Source organism: Mauremys reevesii, linkage group 2 (assembly GCF_016161935.1).
Source record: "Mauremys reevesii isolate NIE-2019 linkage group 2, ASM1616193v1, whole genome shotgun sequence".
NCBI lineage: Eukaryota > Metazoa > Chordata > Testudines > Geoemydidae > Mauremys > Mauremys reevesii.
The window spans coordinates 148,095,777-148,116,669 of NC_052624.1; the positions used below are offsets into that span (position 1 = coordinate 148,095,777).

General features: G+C 43.5%; 2 protein-coding genes across 5 annotated transcripts in view; one reads left to right on the top strand and one right to left on the bottom strand.

Annotated features, from left to right (window-relative positions):
• The first annotated feature begins 209 nt into the window (after positions 1-209).
• MTHFD2 (methylenetetrahydrofolate dehydrogenase (NADP+ dependent) 2, methenyltetrahydrofolate cyclohydrolase) lies at positions 210-16,566 on the top strand. The gene is made up of 10 exons (XM_039523178.1): positions 210-227; positions 889-1,010; positions 1,967-2,086; positions 9,344-9,528; positions 10,020-10,142; positions 11,053-11,205; positions 11,297-11,404; positions 11,784-11,876; positions 13,483-13,608; positions 14,389-16,566. The coding sequence occupies exons 3-10, from the start codon at positions 1,974-1,976 to the stop codon at positions 14,526-14,528; spliced, it is 1,041 nt and encodes a 346-aa protein (XP_039379112.1). The 5' UTR covers positions 210-227; positions 889-1,010; positions 1,967-1,973; the 3' UTR covers positions 14,529-16,566.
• Positions 16,567-16,870: 304 nt separating this feature from the next.
• SLC4A5 (solute carrier family 4 member 5) overlaps positions 16,871-20,893 on the bottom strand; it is a 130,125-nt gene continuing 126,102 nt past the window's right edge. For all 4 annotated transcript variants that reach the window (XM_039523157.1, XM_039523158.1, XM_039523160.1 and 1 more), the window contains one exon: positions 16,871-19,859. In XM_039523157.1, the coding sequence (XP_039379091.1) occupies positions 19,694-19,859 (166 nt within the window). In that variant the 3' untranslated portion in view covers positions 16,871-19,693. The remainder of the gene's footprint in view (positions 19,860-20,893) is intronic.

Genomic DNA, 20,893 nt, shown 5'->3' on the forward strand with positions numbered 1-20,893 from the left:
GGGTTGGCTGCTGGAGGAGGGGAGCGGGATGGAGGACAAGGTGAGGGGGGGATGGGGCATTAGAGGTGCAAACCCCCGCCGCCCATCTCCCCAGTAGGTGCCTCTGGTTTCCCTTCACTCAGGCCGGGGGGACCCCGGTCCGATGTCTGCATCAGTCCGCCACTGAGATGCCTGCCCCTTTGGGTCAGGCATGGCGTAGGGGTGTTTCACCAATTTAGCAAAACTGGGTAAGTCAGTACAGTTAATTTAATCTGAAAGCGAGGTAGGCAACAGCTGTTTTTCTTCGCAGGGTGAAGCCTGACAAAGGTGCTGCTACAACTGCTCTCCCACAGTGTGTATGAGCAATTTATTCCTATAGATATAAAACTGTAGAACAGCGGTTCTCAAACTTTTGTATTGGTGACCCCTTTTGCACAGCAAGCTCTGAGTGTGACCCCCCCTTATAAATTAAAAACACTTTTAAATATATTTAACACCATTATAAATGCTGGAGGCAAAGCAGGGTTTGGGGTGGAGGTTAACAGCTCACAACCCCCCATGTAATAACCTCATGACCCCCTGAGGAGTCCCGACCCCCAGTTTGAGAACCCCTGCTGTAGACCCTAGATATCTGCAGAAGGGACCGCAAAGTGGGCTAAGCATAGCGATTGTAATAACACCAAGACTTCCAATCCCGCTTGAATGGAAACCACAAGTACAGATGGTTTGAGGTTCGACTGCCCGAGCTCATCATCCTCTCCCAATAGCAGCCACATCTTCAAAAATGTTCACTAATTTTTTTGGATGCGGTGTCTCAAGTCAAAAACTGATGCACTCGAACTGAGCAGGTGCGTTTGAACATTTGATCTAGATAGATTGATTGACTTCTATGTTGTTTGCTCTTTTCAGACAAAAAATCTAAGCCAGCCTGATGTAGCAAAGTTCCAGCCTGCTCTGCCCACCTATCTTTTGAATACAGGCGCCAGCATGGTCTGATTGACATTCCCCTATACAGGATGTTTCACAACAAGGTTTGTCTGTTGCCTTTGCTCAATGTTTCTTTTTTCTGTACTGAGCAGAGGTTATTAGCTGTGGCCAGGTGCTCCCTCTGCTGTAGTGATGGCACAGGCTGCACAGATACTAGCTGGCTATCCTCTCGCTACAGGAGGGATAGCTCAGTGGTTTGAGCATTGGCCTACTAAACCCAGGGTTGTGAGTTCAATCCTTGAGGGGGCCACTTAGGGATCTGGGGCAAAAATTGTCCTGCTAGTGAAGGCAGGGGGCTGGACTTGATGACCTTTCAAGGTTCCTTCCAGTTGTAGAAGATTGGTATATCTCCAATTATTACAGGAGCCAGCCTACAGCACCTGGCACAGGACGGGGAAGGTGCCTATTCAGCCCCATCTGAGCTCAGAGACGGGCATCCTTCCGCCCCACAGCGGCCGCCTCTGGCTTATGCAATACTCAGACTCAGTTACAGCCACCCTCCCAGCCAGCCAACTAGCAAGACACCCCCCCCCCCCCCCATGGCCCAGTAGCAGCGCCTTTTGCTCCCGCTTCACCAATGAAAAACCAGCACAAGTGTTTTGTCCCGCCCTTCGCTCAGCTTTTATTAATCATACATAGCCAGGCCCAAGTGCGTCCCTTTTATCTGACCCAATCACAAACCGATACCAGTGTTAAATCCTGCCCCTTCCCTGTGTCCACCAATCAGATCCCTTTATTCAGTTCCTTTAGATAAGCACGATCGCAACCAATCATGGTCCAGTTACGTTATTTCCCCGCTCCCTGTCCTTATTTCCCCCATCTCTGCGTCACCCGGTGGACCACCAATCAGCGTGGGGCCGGTATGTTCCGCGCAATAGGATAGGCGCTGCTGCAGCCAATGGGGTGGGCCTGGCGGGCTAGGGAAGCTATATAAGGTGCGTTGTCAGGTCGGTAGTTTCCCCGCGCGAACCAACGGCTGCGTGTTTCTATCTCTCCTCAGCTGAGCCATGGTGGTCACCGCGCTGTCCCCGAGCCTGCTGCTCCGAGCCCTGGCGGGACGAGCTCCCCGAGCCTGCTGCTGTGCCCTGAGCGCCCGTCGGCTGCACCTCACCGCGCCCAGGTAGCAGGGGAGGCGGGGAAAGGGGTCGGGGTGGGGCAGGACAGACGTCTGAGGTGAGGGGCGGGCTGGGGAAACGTCCCTTTGGGGGGGGGCGAGAGGGGGTCCCATGGGGACAGCGCAGTGTTGAGGGGACGCCGCGGGAGGGGGCTCCTTGGGGGCGGAGTTGATGTCTCTGCGCGGGGACGAAAGGGGTGGGGGGGTCCCCTGGGGTGGCAGGGCGGAGTTGGGGAGACGTGTCTCTGCGGGGGGGGGCAATAGGGGGTCCCTTGGGTGGAGGGTGAATGTGGGGAGAGTCGCTTTGCAGGGGAGGTGAGAGGGGGTCCCCTGGTAGGGAGGGGGAGTTGGGGCAAATGTCTCTGCGGGTGGGCGAGACGGGGGTTCCCGGGGGGGGGTTGGGGAGATGTCCCTTTGCAGGGGGTGGGGGGTCCCTCTGAGGTGAAGAAAGGGACCTGCTTGGGGATCATGTGATGTAGGCTGGGGGACTCTGAATTAGATGGGTAACTGGCAACGTAAAGCCCAGAGAGGTGCTACTGTGCAGCCAGGGTGTTGAGGGGCAGATGGGGGTGAGGTGGAGGAGTGATCTCTTTGGTGTCTGAGAAATGACACAATTTTCCATTGAAAAAGCAATGAGGAAAAACTGACTCTGGGTGGAGAGACCATGGAGCCACCCAGCAAGGGGCAAAACCAAACTGGGCATCCCCATCCCAGGCAGATGGTGGATATATTGGGATCTAACCACAAATACTGAAGCCCTGTCCAGGGTAGATGCTGAATGAATCCGGGAGCAAAGTCAACACACTGAGAAGTCTGAACCATGCAGTTACTATGGGGGATCACAACCCCTATCTTGGGCAGATAGTGGGTACAGTGGTGATGAAACCCCAAACACTGGAAAGCTGTGTCAGAGGCAGATACTAGATGCATGGGAGGGGGATGCTAAACCCCAAACATTGTGAATCTTTCTGTCAGGCTAGGACTTGTATTTATCCAAATTGAAACCCAGGGTTTGCTGTTGTACACTTATGTTGCCCGTAAAGTACAGTATTGCTGAAATGAATGGGATCTTCTGCTCTGTTGGCCAGTTTGCTTTGGTTGAGCACTCCCAGTGGCAGCTAGCAGATCTGCAGGCTGATGAAATCCTATTCCATGCTTGCATGGAACAGCTGTTTCTAATACTCAAGATCCAGGGCACAGCCTGACCTTACTGCCTGCAAAGCACCAGCTGCTCTTCTGGTCTCCCTTTGTAATTGGATCCACCACTACCTTGTAACACTCCTGGTGTGGTGATGGTGGGGGCACAGGTGTAATTGAGTTAAATGTAATTATGTGTGGAGGGGAGAGAATACATTTTCTGTGGCTGAAGAGTAATTTAGTGCCAAGGAAAAATCTAAAAGGAGTGGGGAGAATTCTCCTTACAAATCATCATAAGCACTTTCCTTTCAGGCCAAAGACCATTCTGCCAGAAAGGGAGGCTCTTTAGATAATTCAAATTTGTTTGCAAATCTGAGAACCTAATTCATGATACAGTTTTAATTGTCCACCCTACAGAGTTATTAGAATTAATTAGTACAGCCATAAAAATTTTCATACCTAGACATACAAATCTCCCCTGCTCTCACCCTGATGAGAAATCTTAACTTGGTTGTCAAAAAATCACTTGATAGGAAAGTAGCATTTTGCAAGTGCGAATGAATTGTATTTTTTAAGTAAAATGGTATGTATTAATTAAATTCTTGGTATGTGAGGGGGAGCCAAACATTTCTTACTCTTCAAACTAACTGTTTCCCAGCTCTGAATGTTCCTTCATTTCCCAGTAGCAAGAAATGTATTTTTGTCCTCCTTTCTTTTTCTGTGGTTTCCATTATCACTCAGGAAATACATTATGCTACAGTACTTGCGTCAATCTAGCTTTGAGATCTTTCCACTGCTCCTCCCCTTTCAGGAACTCTCACGGAAAATTGTGACTATGTGCTGTAACTTGGCAAAACTGCCTTCCAGTGAAATGGTGTTGTCTCAAGTGTATTAAAATTGTTTCTGGCTTGCTCAAGATGCAAAGTGCCTAATTCGTGTTTTTCAGACTTTTAAAGGAGTACTTCCAACTTTTATATATCCAGGGCTTGACTCTCTTGGAGGGGCATTGGATAGAGGAGAGGGGAGGGAGGTTAATGCTCCTTCCAATAGGTATGGAGCTATGTTCTGGTCTTATAATGTGAATCTGAAAATTATTCCACTGATGTCAATCTATGTAACTGCAATCAGATCAGGGGGTAAAAAATTTTTTGGGAGGGGGGAGGAGCTGGGGCTCCTGTGCACCTCTTACAGCTAGTCATCTCTCTTCTTGCTCCTGTACCCTACCCTCCCCATTTTGCTCAAGCCTAGTCATGGAGTTATGTAATGAAAAGCTGTTGCCAAGGTTTTGCCGCGGCATTCCTGTAGACTCTCTGGCAAGGAATCGTTGCAGCTTTGACCAAAACTTAGATTCTTTTATGAACTTCTGTTTATAGTAGAAGACAGCTTGCTGCACGTCCCAAAACTCATTTTGTGACTTACAGTTCGAGTGATATTAATCAGTATTTAGCCCTGTGGTTAAAGCATTCAGCATTTGAAATGGTGCCAGTAGGCTCATTTCCCTGTTAGAGGGAATAATCTCAATTACATTTGGTAGTACCTAAAAAACTATCTTGACTTCCTTAGGCGATTGCTTTTTGGGATCGTCAGCTAGGTATAAATTAATTTCACAATATATTTACTGGACAGATGGATAATCCAATTATTTAAATGAGGTTTGTGCCCCAAAAGAATCCAAGGAGAAACATTTAAAATCTCCAAACAATGTGTCGAGGCAGCAGTGTACAGATTGTCCAACAGAAATGTTCACACCCAAAGCTACTTTGTGTAGTGCCCCCATCCACCCAGTTACCTTCTTTAGAGCTAATCTCCTTATGGGTTTTGATGGACATGCTTGGGTTCTTCTGGATCCTGCACTCAGCAGGGTGCAGCTTTTTTCTTCCCACATGAATTTATTTAGCAGTGTCTCCATCCCGCTTGCACCTTCTTGTCAGGGTCACCAGGGCAGCTTGGGGGGAAAAAAATTCTAATCACAGGGCAACCCCCACTTACTTGCCAGATAGTTGGAGAGTTCCAAGAAATAACAAACACACACAATATATTTAACACAGTAATTATATTAAACAGAAGATAAATATAACAGGGTAAAACACTATTCTCAGGGTTACTGGTGCCCATGCTGGTAATACCTATGAATTTCCCATCATGTGATCTGATACTGCAAATATCAAATTAGTGTCCTGTTGGTACATGTGCTTTATAGGTGCCCTTGATGACCTGTGACCATGATATCTTCTGTGCAGCAGTGAACAATATGGCTGACTAGGTTCAGTACAGCCCAAGAGACAAGTGGGATAAGGTGATAAGTCCCTCCACAGATTTAACAGGCAGCAGGTTAACAAAATCCCCAAATCCTACCCCCTGGTTAAGGATGCAGTTCAGAGAGTAAGGGGTCTCCCAAACAATTTCCCTGACTAGCTAACTAAAAGATGGTGCACTCACAAACAACTGTGAATGATCCTCAGATTCAGAGATGGCTCTGGACTCCTCAGTCACTGCAGAGGACTGATGATACTGCTGGCAGGCATCCTCTTCTTGCAGGAGTCAGGCTGCTTCTGGTGCCAGGATTTTTCCTTACCATGAAGGGCTCAAGGTGGAGATTACAAAACTATACTAAAATCCTAAACTTTAGTCTCCCACCCCAGTGCTCACATACACTCAGCAGGCAGCAGCCTTGGACTAGCAGCCAGAGCAGAGCTGCCCATGTGGTGACTGATCTCACCTAGGGAGCTGGAAGGCTAGCTCAGCTTGGCTGGGGGAAGTTTCCCCAACAAAGCTCTACAAACTGGAAGTCACTTTGGAGCTGGAAAGGCTCAAGCTAAGGGATCTTGCTTTCAGGTCCCCAGAGGCCAGTTCTCAGGGGGAACCCTGCATGCAGGCCTGGGGGACTCACCAGCTCCCCACGCAGCCACTCCTGCCGTTTCTCTGGGTGTCTAGTCCAGATTGCTCCAAAATGGCTTCTCCCTCTCCTGAACTCCCTGGGAAGAGTTTCTCACACTCGTTGGTTGCGGAGCAGACTGGCTCCCCCTCCTTACCAGAGACAGCGTGCCCCTCCCTGATCAACCAGCACACAGAGCCCTAGGAATCTAGGTAATCTCCTTGGGGTTACATTTGTGTAGGCATCAATTTCTGCCTTGAACTCCCTTTGACCAGACACAATCTGTGTGATGGTTCCTCTAGCCTACTTTCTCTCATTGGGGCCCTAATGAGAGATATGGCCCCATGGCTAAAGCTCCAGGCCTGGGATTGTACCCTCAAAGGAGACAGGATTGTCATTTGGTTAAAACAAGGGGAGTGGAGGGCAGGACTTGGAGTATGACTTTGAGGGGAAAGTCACTTAAATCTTTGTTCAGCAATCTAGAAAAATGGAATATGATATCTGGTGTGTGTGAGTATTAGTCTTTTAATGCATGTTTGAAGTGCTCTGACAACTGTAGAAAGGGGAAGGTTTGATATCAGACAGTCAGTAATGCAAATTAGGAGATCCTTTTGAGATTTCCTCCTTTTTGACAAAGCTAGCCTAATCTATTTGAGCAATGACTTTCCTTCCTAGATGGTAAGAGAGCAAGCCCTAGAAATCAAATTTGTGGACTATTTTGGCTATCTGAATGTAAAGTACTTGACTAAATTTAGAGCTACAAGGTGAATAATTTTGGAAAGCAGCCTAGAGCAGTTCTTGAAACAGCAAATTTAATTGGTTCTCTTAAAATGTTTAAAATGATTTAGCTTAAAGCTAGTTTAAAATACTATCTGAAGCTTGAATTTGAATTTGAATTGTAAGAGGCTTGATACATTTTTCCCTTGTGGATTTTTTGCCCAGCTGTGGGGCAGACAAGTATTTGACCACAGTATTACGCATCATGCTTTCCCTGGTAGTCATTTGCATGTGATGCTGATGTTTTAGATCAGTCAGAATGACTTGTAGAGTTACGCAATTTGGACAAGTTTCCTGTTTGGATCCCTCCCCATGGCCTGGGCATCAAGCAGTGTTGGTATTGCTTCACGAGCACTGGCCAAGAGTTGTAGTTAGGGCCCTACCAATTTCCCGGCTGTGAAAAACACATCACGGACTGTGAAATAAGCCTTTCCATGAATCCGATGTCCCCTTGTTCCTAGGAGTGCCCAAGGAAAGACAGCTCCTAGCTCCAGCTGGGGCATGACAAGACTTGTCCATCCCCTGCACAGCTGCTTTGGGGGGGGGTAGGGGGAGACTAGACCCATTTCCAGGTGCCTCCCCCTGCTGCAGTACGCTCTGAGACTGGGCAGCAGCCCCAGAGGTTCCTGCAGCTGGAGGAGACTTGTGGAGTTGTGTCCAATCTTCCCTGTGCTGCTGGGAGTGCCCCAGCAAAGGGGACTCCTAGCTGTAGTCCAGGCATGGCTGGGGCAGGATGGGACTTGCTCTTTCCATGCAGGGCTGCTCTTGGGTATCTCTCACGGCTGCAGATAGCTCTGCACCTTCTCATCCCCATTCTGTCAACTCTGAATGCAGCACAGAAGTGAGGGTGGCAATCCCATGACCCCTCTACAACAGGTTTGCAATCTCCTCTCCTCTTCTCTACCCCCCCCCCCCTCACCTGCATCCCCTTTTGGGTCAGGACCCCCATGGTTACAACACCTAAAAACATGAACTTTACCAATTTTTCAAATCCTATGGCTGTGAAATTGACCATAATGGAGGTGAATTTGGTAGGGCCCTAATTATAGTTGCCACTGAATGAAAAACTCAGTATCACCACCCCTTGTTCCTGCTGCGGGCCATCATCATGTCTAGCAGGAACAAAACTGATATTTTGTAAGTTTTGCTCTTGGTAAGTGTGAGTGCTTTTTGTTCAAGCTGTGATATTAATACATTTCCTGAAGTTCAGATATAAAGGAAGTTGGTATGTAGCCTTTCAGTTAATGTAAATTGGCAGCTGTGTAACCCCTTGGGCTTGTAGCCTGTCAGCTTTCCCTACTGTGTGGTTATCCAATTTCCTGGAATGCATTGGCAATAGTTATGTATTCCTGATACCAATATAGACCAGGAATGTATGTAGGGGGCTTTTTTTAATGACTCAAATGTCAAAGATAAACACTTGTATTTTATTCTCTCTGCTTCAGCAAAATTTCATATATCGATCAAATGTCAGTAGCCTGTTTTTTAAAGCTGTACTCATGACACTGATGTTAGTTTTTGCAGCAGTACTTGCATATTAAGAGAATTAAAAACAAGCCTAAGAATATTTGTTGGCAACAAATTTTAAGATAATATATATCTAAGATATATTATTCTGGTAAAACAATAAATGTCAGTGGAAAATGGTTAGTAAAGGAATATGAAATCTGAGTAAAGGGCAAACAAGATGAACTTGCATAGTTATGTACATTATTCTAAAAGTGGTTTTTGACAGGGAATTAATATGGACTTCAATTTTAGCTTGTGCAAATTATCCACTTTAAAAGATCTAAGTGTTAAATTGCAGAATTAAAAATGATTCAGTAGAACTTGACTGTAGTGAAATTCCCACATTTTGTTTAAAAGAATTTTGGTTATAGTGAAAACTGTGCTAAAGTGAAATTAAGTCCTTTGTGTTCGGAGAGTGAAAAGGATTATTTAGCTATATGAATTTTATTTGCTTGATTGCTAACTTAAAATGTACACTGAACAAAAGCATGACTGGAGCATGGCTTTCCAGGAGAGAGCAATCCATGGACTTTCTTATATTACATGAACTGTCAGCAAATATAAAACAAACTGGCCTAGGAATGGTCTTCAAAGTTCATTGCTTCTCAGAGCAAAATTGCAGAATGGAATTTAATTTATTGGCTTGGGTATGCATCATGTGATTTTTTTCCTCAGAAAAATCTATCGTCTTCCAACTTTGCTGTTAATAAACAGGATATCTAGCTAAGCAGAATTGATTCTTGTATTGGCTACTTGAAATGGGTTTTATACAAATGTTATATATGGAATATAATATTTGTGCATAGGTCTAATTCAGTACAACAGCACCTACATTAGTAATGACCTACATTAGATTATTTTCTTGACTAAAACATTGAGGTGAAGCTTGGGTAGAAAATTCAATGTCGAGTGAATGTTTTTAAAAAAGGTTCCCTGCTTAGGTAACATTTTCTTATTTTTTTCAGAAATGATGCAGTCATAATTTCTGGAAGAAAACTGGCTCAGCAGATCAGACAGGAAGCCCGACATGAGGTTGAACAATGGGTAGCAGCTGGTAACAAGAGACCCCATCTCAGTGTGGTTCTAGTTGGAGAAAATCCTGCAAGTCACTCCTATGTACTTAACAAAACCAAAGCAGCTGCTGATGTAGGTAGGTTCTTGCACTCCTGTCTTTGTGCCCTAACTAAAAGGACACTTAACAATGAGTATCTTTAACTAATTTAAGACCACAATTTAAGTTGGGCTTCTCATATGCTGGATGAGGATACACAAATTTCAGCTTGCTGCCCATGTAGACTTTTATCCATTTAGGCTAGGAGTAGCCCTAGTGAACCCACCACATCTTTTGGTGCGGTCTGTCTGCTTTCATCTAACATTGAGGTACAGCCCTGAATGCAGTGCTTCATCTTCATCTGAATGATAGACCAAGGAGGAGCATTGTGGTTTGCATCTTGCTATTTGAATATAAGATATTTAAGTCCATGGTATGTAATATCTGTTAATGGAAGATTGAGACTTTTAACTTGTCAATAGAGATGATTTATGTAGTGTAAAAATCAGCTTGAATTAAGAATGTTCATTTCCAGACTTAATCTACGTTTGACCCTCTCCAATAATGTGGTGTTTAAAATGACTCTCTAGGGATCAGCAGTGAAACAATCCTGAAGCCAGCCTCCATCACTGAAGAGGAGCTGCTTGATTTGATTAGCAAGCTAAATGATGACACCAATGTGGATGGTCTGTTAGTGCAGCTTCCCCTACCTGGTGAGTTGGTGGGATTTTGAGGAGCTCTTACTGGGCTTGTCTTCGCTACTGGGAGATCCATGCAGTGGGTGTCGATTTAGTGGGTTTAGCGAAGACCTACCAAATCAAGGGCAGGGTATTCTCCAGTCAACACTTTCTCTCTTCTGTCCCCGTCTCCCCCCCCCCCCCCCCTCCTTCCCCAGTGAAGACAAGCTCACTGTGTTTGCACCTTTACCTAGAAGACTTTCAAATGTCTTGTGTATGGTGAGGGATCAAGTTACAGTATTGCTCTGCCCTGAACCTGCTGTGACATTGCTGCTTCCGTGGCTCTTGTGTGTGAAGCATATGAAGGAAATGGCATTCTGCCATGATGCTGTTCAATGAAGAAAAGTTGGTTTATTGACTTCCTTTGTAGTAGCAGTTGAATGTGTGCATATAGTTGACATGGGCGTAGGTTAGATCTGTTTTCACCTTTCTGGAGTAGTGGCTGCTTGTTGGGACTGCATTGTATACACAACTTCAGTCTAGGTGGTCTAAAAATACCATCTCCAAATTTAAAGGGATATTTTCACATTCATTGAACAAATATTGAATGTACAGGGGTAAATTTGAAGTCCCTATGGTTAATTCCCTGCTTGTATTCAAGGAACTATGGAAAGCCTGTCAAATTCATATAGCTGTAGGGCGAATATAGCCACTTGAGATTGCAATAGAAATATTTACATGTGAATATCTGATAGTTGGGTTACATGGGTAGCCTCAAGTTTGCCATCATGCTTTAGAACAGGCTCATGGTTTTCTGCTACCTGGGGATGTGTGGAAGAATGTACAGAGTAAGTCAGTAGAGGCAAAAGTGATCATTCTCATCTAATTACATTTTCAGCTGATTAAATGGAGTTGGCTGGACCCTAATGTTGACACTTTTTTTCAGAGCATATTGATGAGAGAAAGATCTGCAATGCTGTGATCCCAGAAAAAGATGTTGATGGCTTTCACGTGGTGAATGTGGGACGCATGTGTCTGGACCAATATTCAATGCTGCCGGCTACACCTTGGGGTGTGTGGGAAATCATCAAGAGAACTGGTAGGGGTCATACGAGCAACGTTTTAAGTGCTTTTCATCTCCTTTGCAGTTTAAAGTTGAGTGAGTTTTAACTTCTTTTCCAATCCCATAGGAATTCCAACCCTGGGGAAGAATGTAGTAGTGGCTGGCAGATCAAAGAACGTTGGAATGCCCATTGCAATGTTGCTGCATACCGACGGCAGACATGAGCGCCCTGGAGGTAACAGCTCTGTTCTTGTGAGAGTTTGCAGGCTAGTCACAATGGGTCACTAAGAGGGGAGACACAGAAAAGGAGTGCTGTAGAACATAATTACTGGATCACTGCTCATCATTGCAGTAAGGGTGGTGGTATGTACTGCAGGCCATGCCAATTCGTGCCTAAAGATCTCATGGCACTTGTAAGGGTAAACACACTGCACTCAGGTTTATTGATGTGAAGTGATTTTCCCCCCTTTATCAGTGGTTCAGTAAGAGGACCTTGTCCCCAGCCCACTTAACAATATAGGAAAAGAAGTGGTTGTGATCCACACACTGAACTTATGATCTAGAATTTTTCATGTCAAAACCTGAGTAAATGCTCATTATGACTAATCTTGCAGGTGATGCAACAGTAACAATATCACATCGCTACACTCCTAAGGAACAGCTCAAGCAACACACGATTTTGGCTGATATTGTGGTAGCAGCTGCAGGTAAGACCATTAAACTCTTTGCACTAAAGGCAAGATTCCCACAAGGGAGAAACTTGCTGTAATGATGCTGCTTTATATAGGAATCAGTGTACTGAGGATGTCTTCAGGTCTTGGTGCAGTGTCCCCCATGTCGCATGTGCAGTCTGTGCTCTGTGAGGCTGGATGGCACTTGCAGCAGCATGGAGTGGCTGTGCAAGGAGCAGCCAGAGGGGGGAGTTTGAGTGAGGGGACCCCAGATGACTGCTGGCTTGAGTTGCAGCAGTTTGGGGACCCCCTTCTGATCTCCTATATAACAGAGCTGTTGGAGCCAACCCAGCTTGTTAATTTTTAAGTGAACATGGAAGAATCATTCTCTGATAAATGACTTGCCTGTTCCCAGCTGTATCTGAGTAAAAGGGCAGCACAATCACATTGTGAAATTTGTATTTTGAAATCCTTATGGCTAGGGACCTATTTTATTATCGCATGTGAGTGGTTGATGCTGGAGAGTTAGGTTGAGGTGCAATGCTAATGTTCTGTGATGTATCATGCAGTAGCTTATGCCATCTGGTTAGATCCAGGAATAGCTCAGATTGTGGGACCTGTGTCCCTGCTCATCTCGTCTCCTTTGTCTAGTGCAGTGTCATGAACAGTACATGTGCAGAGAAGCTTCGATGGGTCTCTCCTTAGTCATGGAACCATACATGTAGTGGCAGCCCACTCTTAGTATGGGGCCATCAGCAAGGCACTGAAAAAGGTGAAAGCATAGAAGGAGTGAAACAGTCAATTTTAAGATGCACACATTTTTAATGTAGATCCGTAATGTGACATCAGGAAAACCAAATGTTGTGCAGAGGTCATTTAATGGCAGTGTTACGGAAACCAAATTGCAGTCACTAAAGAATGAACTATTTCTTCTTAGGGATACTTGTGACTTTTGAGTTACATAAATTTATGTAACTGGCCATCCTAAATGTCTGGTAGAACCTGATAAGCATGGCCCCACCCCATCAGCTGCTATTTACCCACATTTCTGGCACTGATAGCTATGGCTACTACATGCTCTTGCAAGACTGCCTTCTGTCACTAAAACTGAGAATTTTCCCAATAATTTCACTTCTTCCCCTTGATAGTGTTCTTATTATAGTCACTTGATGACTTTGGCACACTCCTGTACTAACACAAGGCAAACTTGTACCACTATAGAAGAACTGGTTATGTAAACTTAATTGAAATTGAGTTCTTGGAAATGCTTAATTTTTTAAAAAGAAAATATTTTGGTTCTAAACTACTTGACAGCTCTTTTGGAGTAAATTTAACTTTTTCCTACTAACATTTTTTTCTCAAAAATTACTTACCCATAATTCTGTAAACTTGGACATAAGGGACTTTAAAACAAATCAAGCTGTTGATCATAATCCATAAAATGGAGTAGAATAACAAACTATCTTGTAAAATGCTTTTAATGGTAACGTATGATGGTTTGGATGGACATACTTACATTTTAGTTTTGAGACTCTGCTTTTCTGTCTCTTTACAGTGGGCTTATTGACTAGTTTTAGAGCTGTGAATTTTATTCAGTAGCAACTCAACATGGTGTAATTAGTTGGTGGTTTTTATATTTCAGGTATTCCTAATCTGATCACAGCTGATATGATTAAAGAAGGAGCAGCAGTTATTGATGTTGGGATAAACAGAGTGCAGGATCCTGTTACTGCCAAGTCAAAACTAGTTGGAGATGTGGATTTTGAAGGTACAGAGGCTGTTTTTGTATCTACTGCTTTAAGAATATTAAATGTCTTAAGTATTTAGAAGAGCAGAGAAACCCCACTTATATGACTGAACTGATTTAGACTGACATTGAGAAGTTCTCTTTCCTACATTGTAGGGCAGATTGTGAATCTGATCTCATACCATACTTGAGAAATACTTTGGGAATGATGCTTCCTGTTATACCATAGTTAAACCCTGGACTACAGGGCAATTGACATGCCATAAACATCTGCAGTTTTCAGTCACTTGAGCTAACACCATTTTCACAGCTGCACAAAGAAACCTTTCTCAATGCTTCACCTGATAGTATGTAGGATTGCCACCTTGTGATGACTTGCTGTGCCTTTGAGTTTAGATACCTTATTACATGCTTTGATCATGCAACCTAACTGTCTTTTGAAGAGTTATGTAATGTTAGGTTTAGGTATTAAGGCTTAACGCTGCCAGTGCCCTGTCCCAGAAAAGGCAAGAGACAGCACATGTTCAGACTGTTTAAACTCCTCTTAGATCTACACAAAACGGTGCATGGGACTTTTACAGATGGTCTTTGCTAGTTTTGAATTACTCTGCTGACATTCAAACCTAGTTAACTAATGTGTAATCTAGTTCTTAGTGAACAAACTTTTGCATTTCAATGTAGCCTGTTATGACTTGTCAATATTTCTGCTTGTTAGTGCAGCTTCTCCAGAGGACCCAGGTTTTGGAAGCCTGTTTCTAAAGTGTGATGCACCATTCTTAATTCTAACTTTCCTTCCTGCAGGAGTAAAGAAGAAAGCCAGTTACATCACTCCAGTCCCTGGGGGAGTTGGGCCCATGACAGTTGCTATGCTGATGAAGAATACAATTATTGCGGCAAAGAAAATGCTGAAATCTAAAGAGCTTGAAGCCTTAACTGTTTAATGGTGGACCTATAACTTTCAAAATAACATTCCAAATCAACTCCCAAAAACAGGCCGATAGAAATGCAATATTTTTATTTATTGTAGAGAAGTGCATTCAATGAGACTTTGAAGTCAGTAGATATTTATTTAAAGCATAAGTATACAATCATTTGTATACAAAGGCTTTAAGCATCTAAATACCTGGGTCACTCCATCTGTTTAGTTTGTAATGATTCCCAGTGAAGTTGGGTTTTTTAATATTTAAACTAGTTACATTCTGAGAAGTCTAAAACTTGCAGGATGGAGAAAATCAGCTGCAAGTGATTTCGATATGACAGTGTTGCATATACAGGAATTTATAGTACACAGGATATGTGAAGCTAGCAAGTTGGAAAAAAGAGTATCGTTCCACAGTGAAAGAATAATGATCTTCAAGGTAAAGTGCTTTCATAGATCCTGAAATTTGACCACATTTACAGGATTGTTTGCTAGCATTGTTGAGAGTGCAAAATAGTAATCAGGTGTGGAGCTAAAATTTATTTTTCTACCAAAAAAGTTACACAGGTTTAAAAACAGACTTAGACTTGCATGGAAAAGCTGTTAACTACTTGTTCAAATCTAGGTAGCATTGAATCCTGCTAAGACATCTTATAAGCGCAGACAGGTTGAAAGCTAAACAGTTCTCCCAGCTATTGGTATGTAGCTAGACCAATATTCAGTACTGAGGCACAATACAACTCTATTTATTTTTCTTTAGCCAAAGAACAGAGGTGGCTGTTGGCTCTGCATTGGATGTGACATTTTACACTACAGTGTGAGGCCTGAAAATGCTTAGTGAATAACCTAGGCTAACTTTGATTAAAAAATTATTGAAAAAATAATTGCTTGGTCTCAGAATCATTAGGATGGGTGAGTAACAGCCCAGATGTTAGGTTCTTGAACATATAGCCTGCCAGTTAAATTGCCGCAGGGCATTTGATCTGTATATAGTTGCCTTGGATAACTTCTGGTCTGGTATTACTCAAAAGCTACTTTTAAACTCATTACTGTTTTGGTGTATCAACTTCCTAAAAAGAGCTGGGATAGCTTTTTTTCCACACAGCTAAATCACTTCACTTTGTTTCTGGTCAGAGACAGCCATTACACCAAATGGTTTGGTTGTCTGTTCTGGACCAGTCAGACTCGATTGCAATTACTAAACTCACTTCCACTTTTGTCAAAGCAGCAGACTGCTTCGTGTGGTATGCATTCAGATTTTTTTTAAGGTGATAGCTTCCAACTTTTATTTCAAAGAACGTCAGCTGTAGTTGGAGCTGCTGCAGCAGAAGTGAATTGTAGTTAAAATTCATTTCTGCTGCTTATCTCTGAGTGTTGCACCAAAATTTGCAGAATAGCTTCTAATGCTATCAGTACAAAAGGGACTTTTAAAGTTTCTTACCATCTGTAGTGGACTGCAGCTCCATATTAACTAGGATGAAGAAGATTGGATTTACATTTCTTTCTAGACACTTCCCTCTACAGCAAGTCATGTTTCTTCTGAAGGCAAAGCCTCAAGTGTCCTGGAAAGTAGTTTGAAACAAAACCTGCTCCTGCTGCCAAATCTCTAAGAGGAAGAGACCCCTTTATTGTGAGCAAAAAAACAAAAAACTTGCTGCCTTACCTGCTGGAGCTGTGAGAGCCTCCAAGAATTGAAAGCTTGTCTACTGCAAACTACTGCGCTGCTAGGTCCAAGAACACCATTAGTCATATAAATGTTACCTGGATTTCACCACCTTCTCCACTAGACTGGTCTTAGCAGGTTGTTGTATAGGAAGGATGCATTTTTGATGAGAGTGAAATCCTGGAAGTTAAGATTTAGGTTTGTATCATGAACACACTACAAAGTGAAGAGAATTTAATGATTTATTGGATTGTTAATGAAATGTAAAATAGCTACTGTATGTAGTAGCAAGTAGGCTGCAAGTCTGGTACTCTTCCAATCACTTTGCATATACAAAAAATTGTAAACAGCCTGTGACATTGAACACGGCATGGATTTAATTAAAACTGGTACTGTACTTCAGAGCTTCCTTGATTTAAAAGTCAAGCATATTTGTGTGCTACATGACCACTTAGCTGAGTTAACAAAGCCTTTTCAATTTGCTTTGTACATTGAACGGACATAAAGTAGATCAACCTTTTAAAAAGTAATTAACATTGTAAGCCTATCATGCTTTAGCTACCACAGACAAGACTGATACAAAATAAACTAGAAAATATACGGAACCACCTTCAAGTTCAAATAGCTTTTACCTTAACATGTAAAAATTGTCTGTCACTTAACTGTCAACTGGAGTAATACTGTTTTATTAATCTCACATTCAAAAACAGTCTTGTTGGGTACTCAAGCTAGAAAATACTATAAATAGGAAACTGAATTCAAGTTTTCTTTTGACTTCTCTTAAATATTTACAAAGAACCAGCATCTGTTTCATTGTAAGGTTCAAACCACTTGCAATATTTAACCAGCATTCCAGAACCCCCTGTAGAGTGGACTTTGTCAGTCACAGGACTCTTCTATCCTTAAAAAACCTTGAAGGCTGCTCTTAAAGATGCACGCAGGTGGAATTTATAACAAAGCACTGAGGGCTTGCTCTTTGCAGCAATCTTAAATGGCTGACTTTTTTTTTTCCATTTCTTTCTGAACTTAGTTTACAATTGCATTTTTTTCTAAAAAATAATCAAGTTTTAGTTAACAAAACCCTCAAGACAAGTTCTTTATGTTCCTTTCCTTTCTGAGAAGTGCAACAATGAGTGAGTAGGTACAGTAACACGTTAACCATTGCAACAATGCATCCAGCTGCCAGTTTGAAAGGATTAACTAGTACCAGGCCTTTGAGAGCAAACCCACTCACATCTGAAATCGACATCTAAAAGTCAGTTCACATCAGGCTCACACCATGTGGCAGTTATGTGCAAGAGCCATGTTTACAGGAGGGGCAATTGTAGAGGAAACAAGGGCTGGCAAAAGTGATGGTAAGGAAGATGCCCTACTTGAAGGGTTGAGGTGTTTGTATAAAAATACAAGCTAAAGTGCTGTGTACTAAACTCTGGTGCAAATACAGACTGAGGTTATTTTGAATTTACATAACTGAACTGAATTTCCTGCCTCCTAATGTTTTTGAAAGCGGGGGATGGGGGAGGCTGAAAATCAAAAATAGAAATGGCTTCCCTTGAAAAATTTTTTTTATCTGTAACCAGCACTCAAGGGACTACTGCCAAAGGCTGCACCTTATGTTTTGAATTAAAAAAAAACAATGAAACATGTTTCAAGTCATCTGACTTAACCAAGAATGAGATGGGTGTGGAGTTGCACTAAAATCTATAGCTGTAGAAAACTTTTCTGAGCCCAGTAGCCTTCCTCCCCTGAATAAACTGGGAAGTACATCAACCCAACTGTTATACATACATGTCTAGTTGTGCCAGTTTTATCACTGCCCCCTTTAGACACAATTTGTCTATGGGCACCACTCTATTTTTCACTTACATGGAGGCGAAGTAGCAGACGTTTTCCTTTCACCCAAGCTATGGAACCTTCTAATTCCAACACAAGTCCTTTGGTTTCATCCCCACAGTTAACTGAGCTGTAACCTAGGGGAGGGGAAAGGCCAGCAATCCAATCTAACACCTATCAAACATTCATTCTAACAATTTTTTAATGAGGAATTAATATTAACTGACAAGGGCATGTAAGTCACTTTCCAGCAGGACTACTGTTGCTACTGATGGGCTAGTGTATAGAATCATAACTGCTCAATTGTCACAGGACTTGTTCTAACAGAGAATCCCTCTTTTGCTCCAGTGGCAGGGGCCTGTGCTGTCAGAACAGGAAGTTCTATTGTCTAGCTGGCTCTGGCATGTATCATAAAAATACCGCAGGCTGTGGATTTCTCCACTCCTGTTTAGATAACGCCTGTGTGCTGGAAGGGAATGGATTAGATCAGTTAGGGCTCTTCCATCTCTAACCCTAGGATTAACCAAACATTTCACAGCCCATAAGTGCTTCTTACCTTCCAGACAGTTATTTGTATGTGGCTGGGTTGAGCAAAAATGGACGGTCCTTTCGAGGAAGACTGTTGCTGGAGTAGAACATGCTGCAAAGTAAAAGCTAGACAGTCATTGCCATCGCCCCCTGTAATGGTTATCTGCAGGATTTTCTATTTCAGCCTGACTGGCCTGGACAATGGCTGGCTTGTGTGTGTGTCAACCTCTTTCTTACAAGTTTCTCCATTAACAATAGGAGTTACATGGACTAAGTCTGCTTAGAACAGTATCATTATAACTTCAGCAGAGAGAGGGGTTAGTATGGGAGGGTGGGAAGTGACTGAGTTTAGCTTTTTACAAGTCTAACCCTTTTAAAATTGCTCCTAGCCCCAGAGAGTGAATGCCACTGGGTAACACAGCATTCCTATAGAAAACACCCTCCCTTCCTGCAGGACAGAAGCAGTTTTAAAGGGCTATGGCTGTATTTTTAAGCAGCAGCCAGGGACGTTGTCCACTTTGATTCTAAACATTCCCTAACTTCCCAAAAAGGGAATTTTTCTTAGCCCTGTTTTGTATACTTTTCTGGGGTGTGCATTGTTTGCTGCATATGGTGTGTAAAACATGCAATAAATTACAGTTTACAGTCCTGAAATCCTCCCCCCCGCCCCATGGAATGTCACAGATTACTGCTCAAACAGTGGGTAGGGTGGTGCTCATCTTATCTGCGAATGCCCCCTGGGCCAACTAACGCTAATAGGGACACAGACTACAAGAGAACTAGGAGGAGTTGAAGCTTGCACTGGAAAGGGCGTGACTCTCCAACGCTGGTGATGTCAGGGTCCAGATGCTGAAGGAAGGTGGCCCTGCTATCTTCAGAGTCTTCACTGAAATGGCAGCAACCGCCCAGGGTCTAATGTCCCCTATTACTGCAGGGACCAGAGTCAAAGTACCATTTCCACATTCCTGGCATTGCTCTGAAGCTGGCGGTGGTTTCTTGGCCCAACTGAACGGGGTGGAATTCCACAGCAGTTCTAATTTATTCTGCTAAAAGCTAATGGAGAAATGGGTCCCGGGGACCTATGATCTCCTTAGTCTGTCACATAGAAAAATATGCCCAATTTTCTTATTTATATATCATCACAAAGGAAGGGCAGTGTGGGACTACAGCGTGGTCTCGCTGCCCATGTCCCGAGGGTGCTTTTCTGTGTCACTATCTTCATAGTCCGACTCCATCTCTATCTTCACCTGGGGCACAGCACAGAGAGGGTTTCGGGAGTAGTTAAACGCAGGAGATGATGGGCAGGAAATCTTCAGGTGAAGTGTAATACTGGAAGGGAAGAAGGCACAACAAAGGGGTTACAATCCATGAGGCTGGGTTAAAGCCATAGTTTTTATCTAACGGGGGATGGGAGGGGAGGAAGTCCTGAGATCTAGTCCCACCTCTGACACTGGCTACCTAGAGTTTTGGACACGTTCTTCGTGGCTCATTTTCCCCAGCTGTATAACAAGGAGCTTGTGGGGAAACCTGGATCCAGATGTCCGACTGTGCAGCCTGGACCCAGCTCCACTACAGAGAACATGCCTCACAGAGGTCTTGAGAGGATTAGTTAAGATTTGTAAAGTACTTTAAAAGATGAAGAGTCCCGTCTGTTAATTCTTCATGTTCAAATCTTTTTCAAAACACCCCCTGAGCTGCTCCATGTTTTCTGAGCTCGGGAGGCAGAATAAAAGGACAGAAATCTAATAAGAAAGAAGGAAATGCTGTTCCCATGTGTTAATCTGTGGAACTGTCAGCTACAGGACATGATGAGACACATAATGTTGGCAAGCTGTTCAAAAATGATATACACACCTAATTGTAAGGATGTTAAACTGAATATGATCAGAATTTCAAGGGCTATTGATTCTCTACCAAATTCATGACCACAAAAAACATCACGGACTGTGAAATCTGGTGTTTTGTGTGCTTTTACCCTGTTCTATACAGATTTAATGGGGGAGATTAGGGGTCCTGACCCAAAAGGGAGTTTCAGGGGGTCACAAGGTTATTTTAGGGGTGCTGCAGTATTGCCACCCTTACTGCTGCACTGCCTTCAGAGCTGGGCGGCCAGAAAGCGGCGGCTGCTGACCAATGGCCCAGCTCTGAATGCAGGAGCACAGAAGTTAGGTTGGCAATACCATACCAGGCCATCCTTCCTTCTGTGCTGTGGCTGGTGGCAGCTCTGCCTTCAGAACTGGGCTCCCAGCCAGCAGCTGCCACTCTCTGGCCACCCAGCTCTGACAGCAGAAGCAAGGATAACCTTGCGACCCCTGCCTTCCCCCAACTCCTTTTTGGGTCAGGACCCTGACAATTACACCACC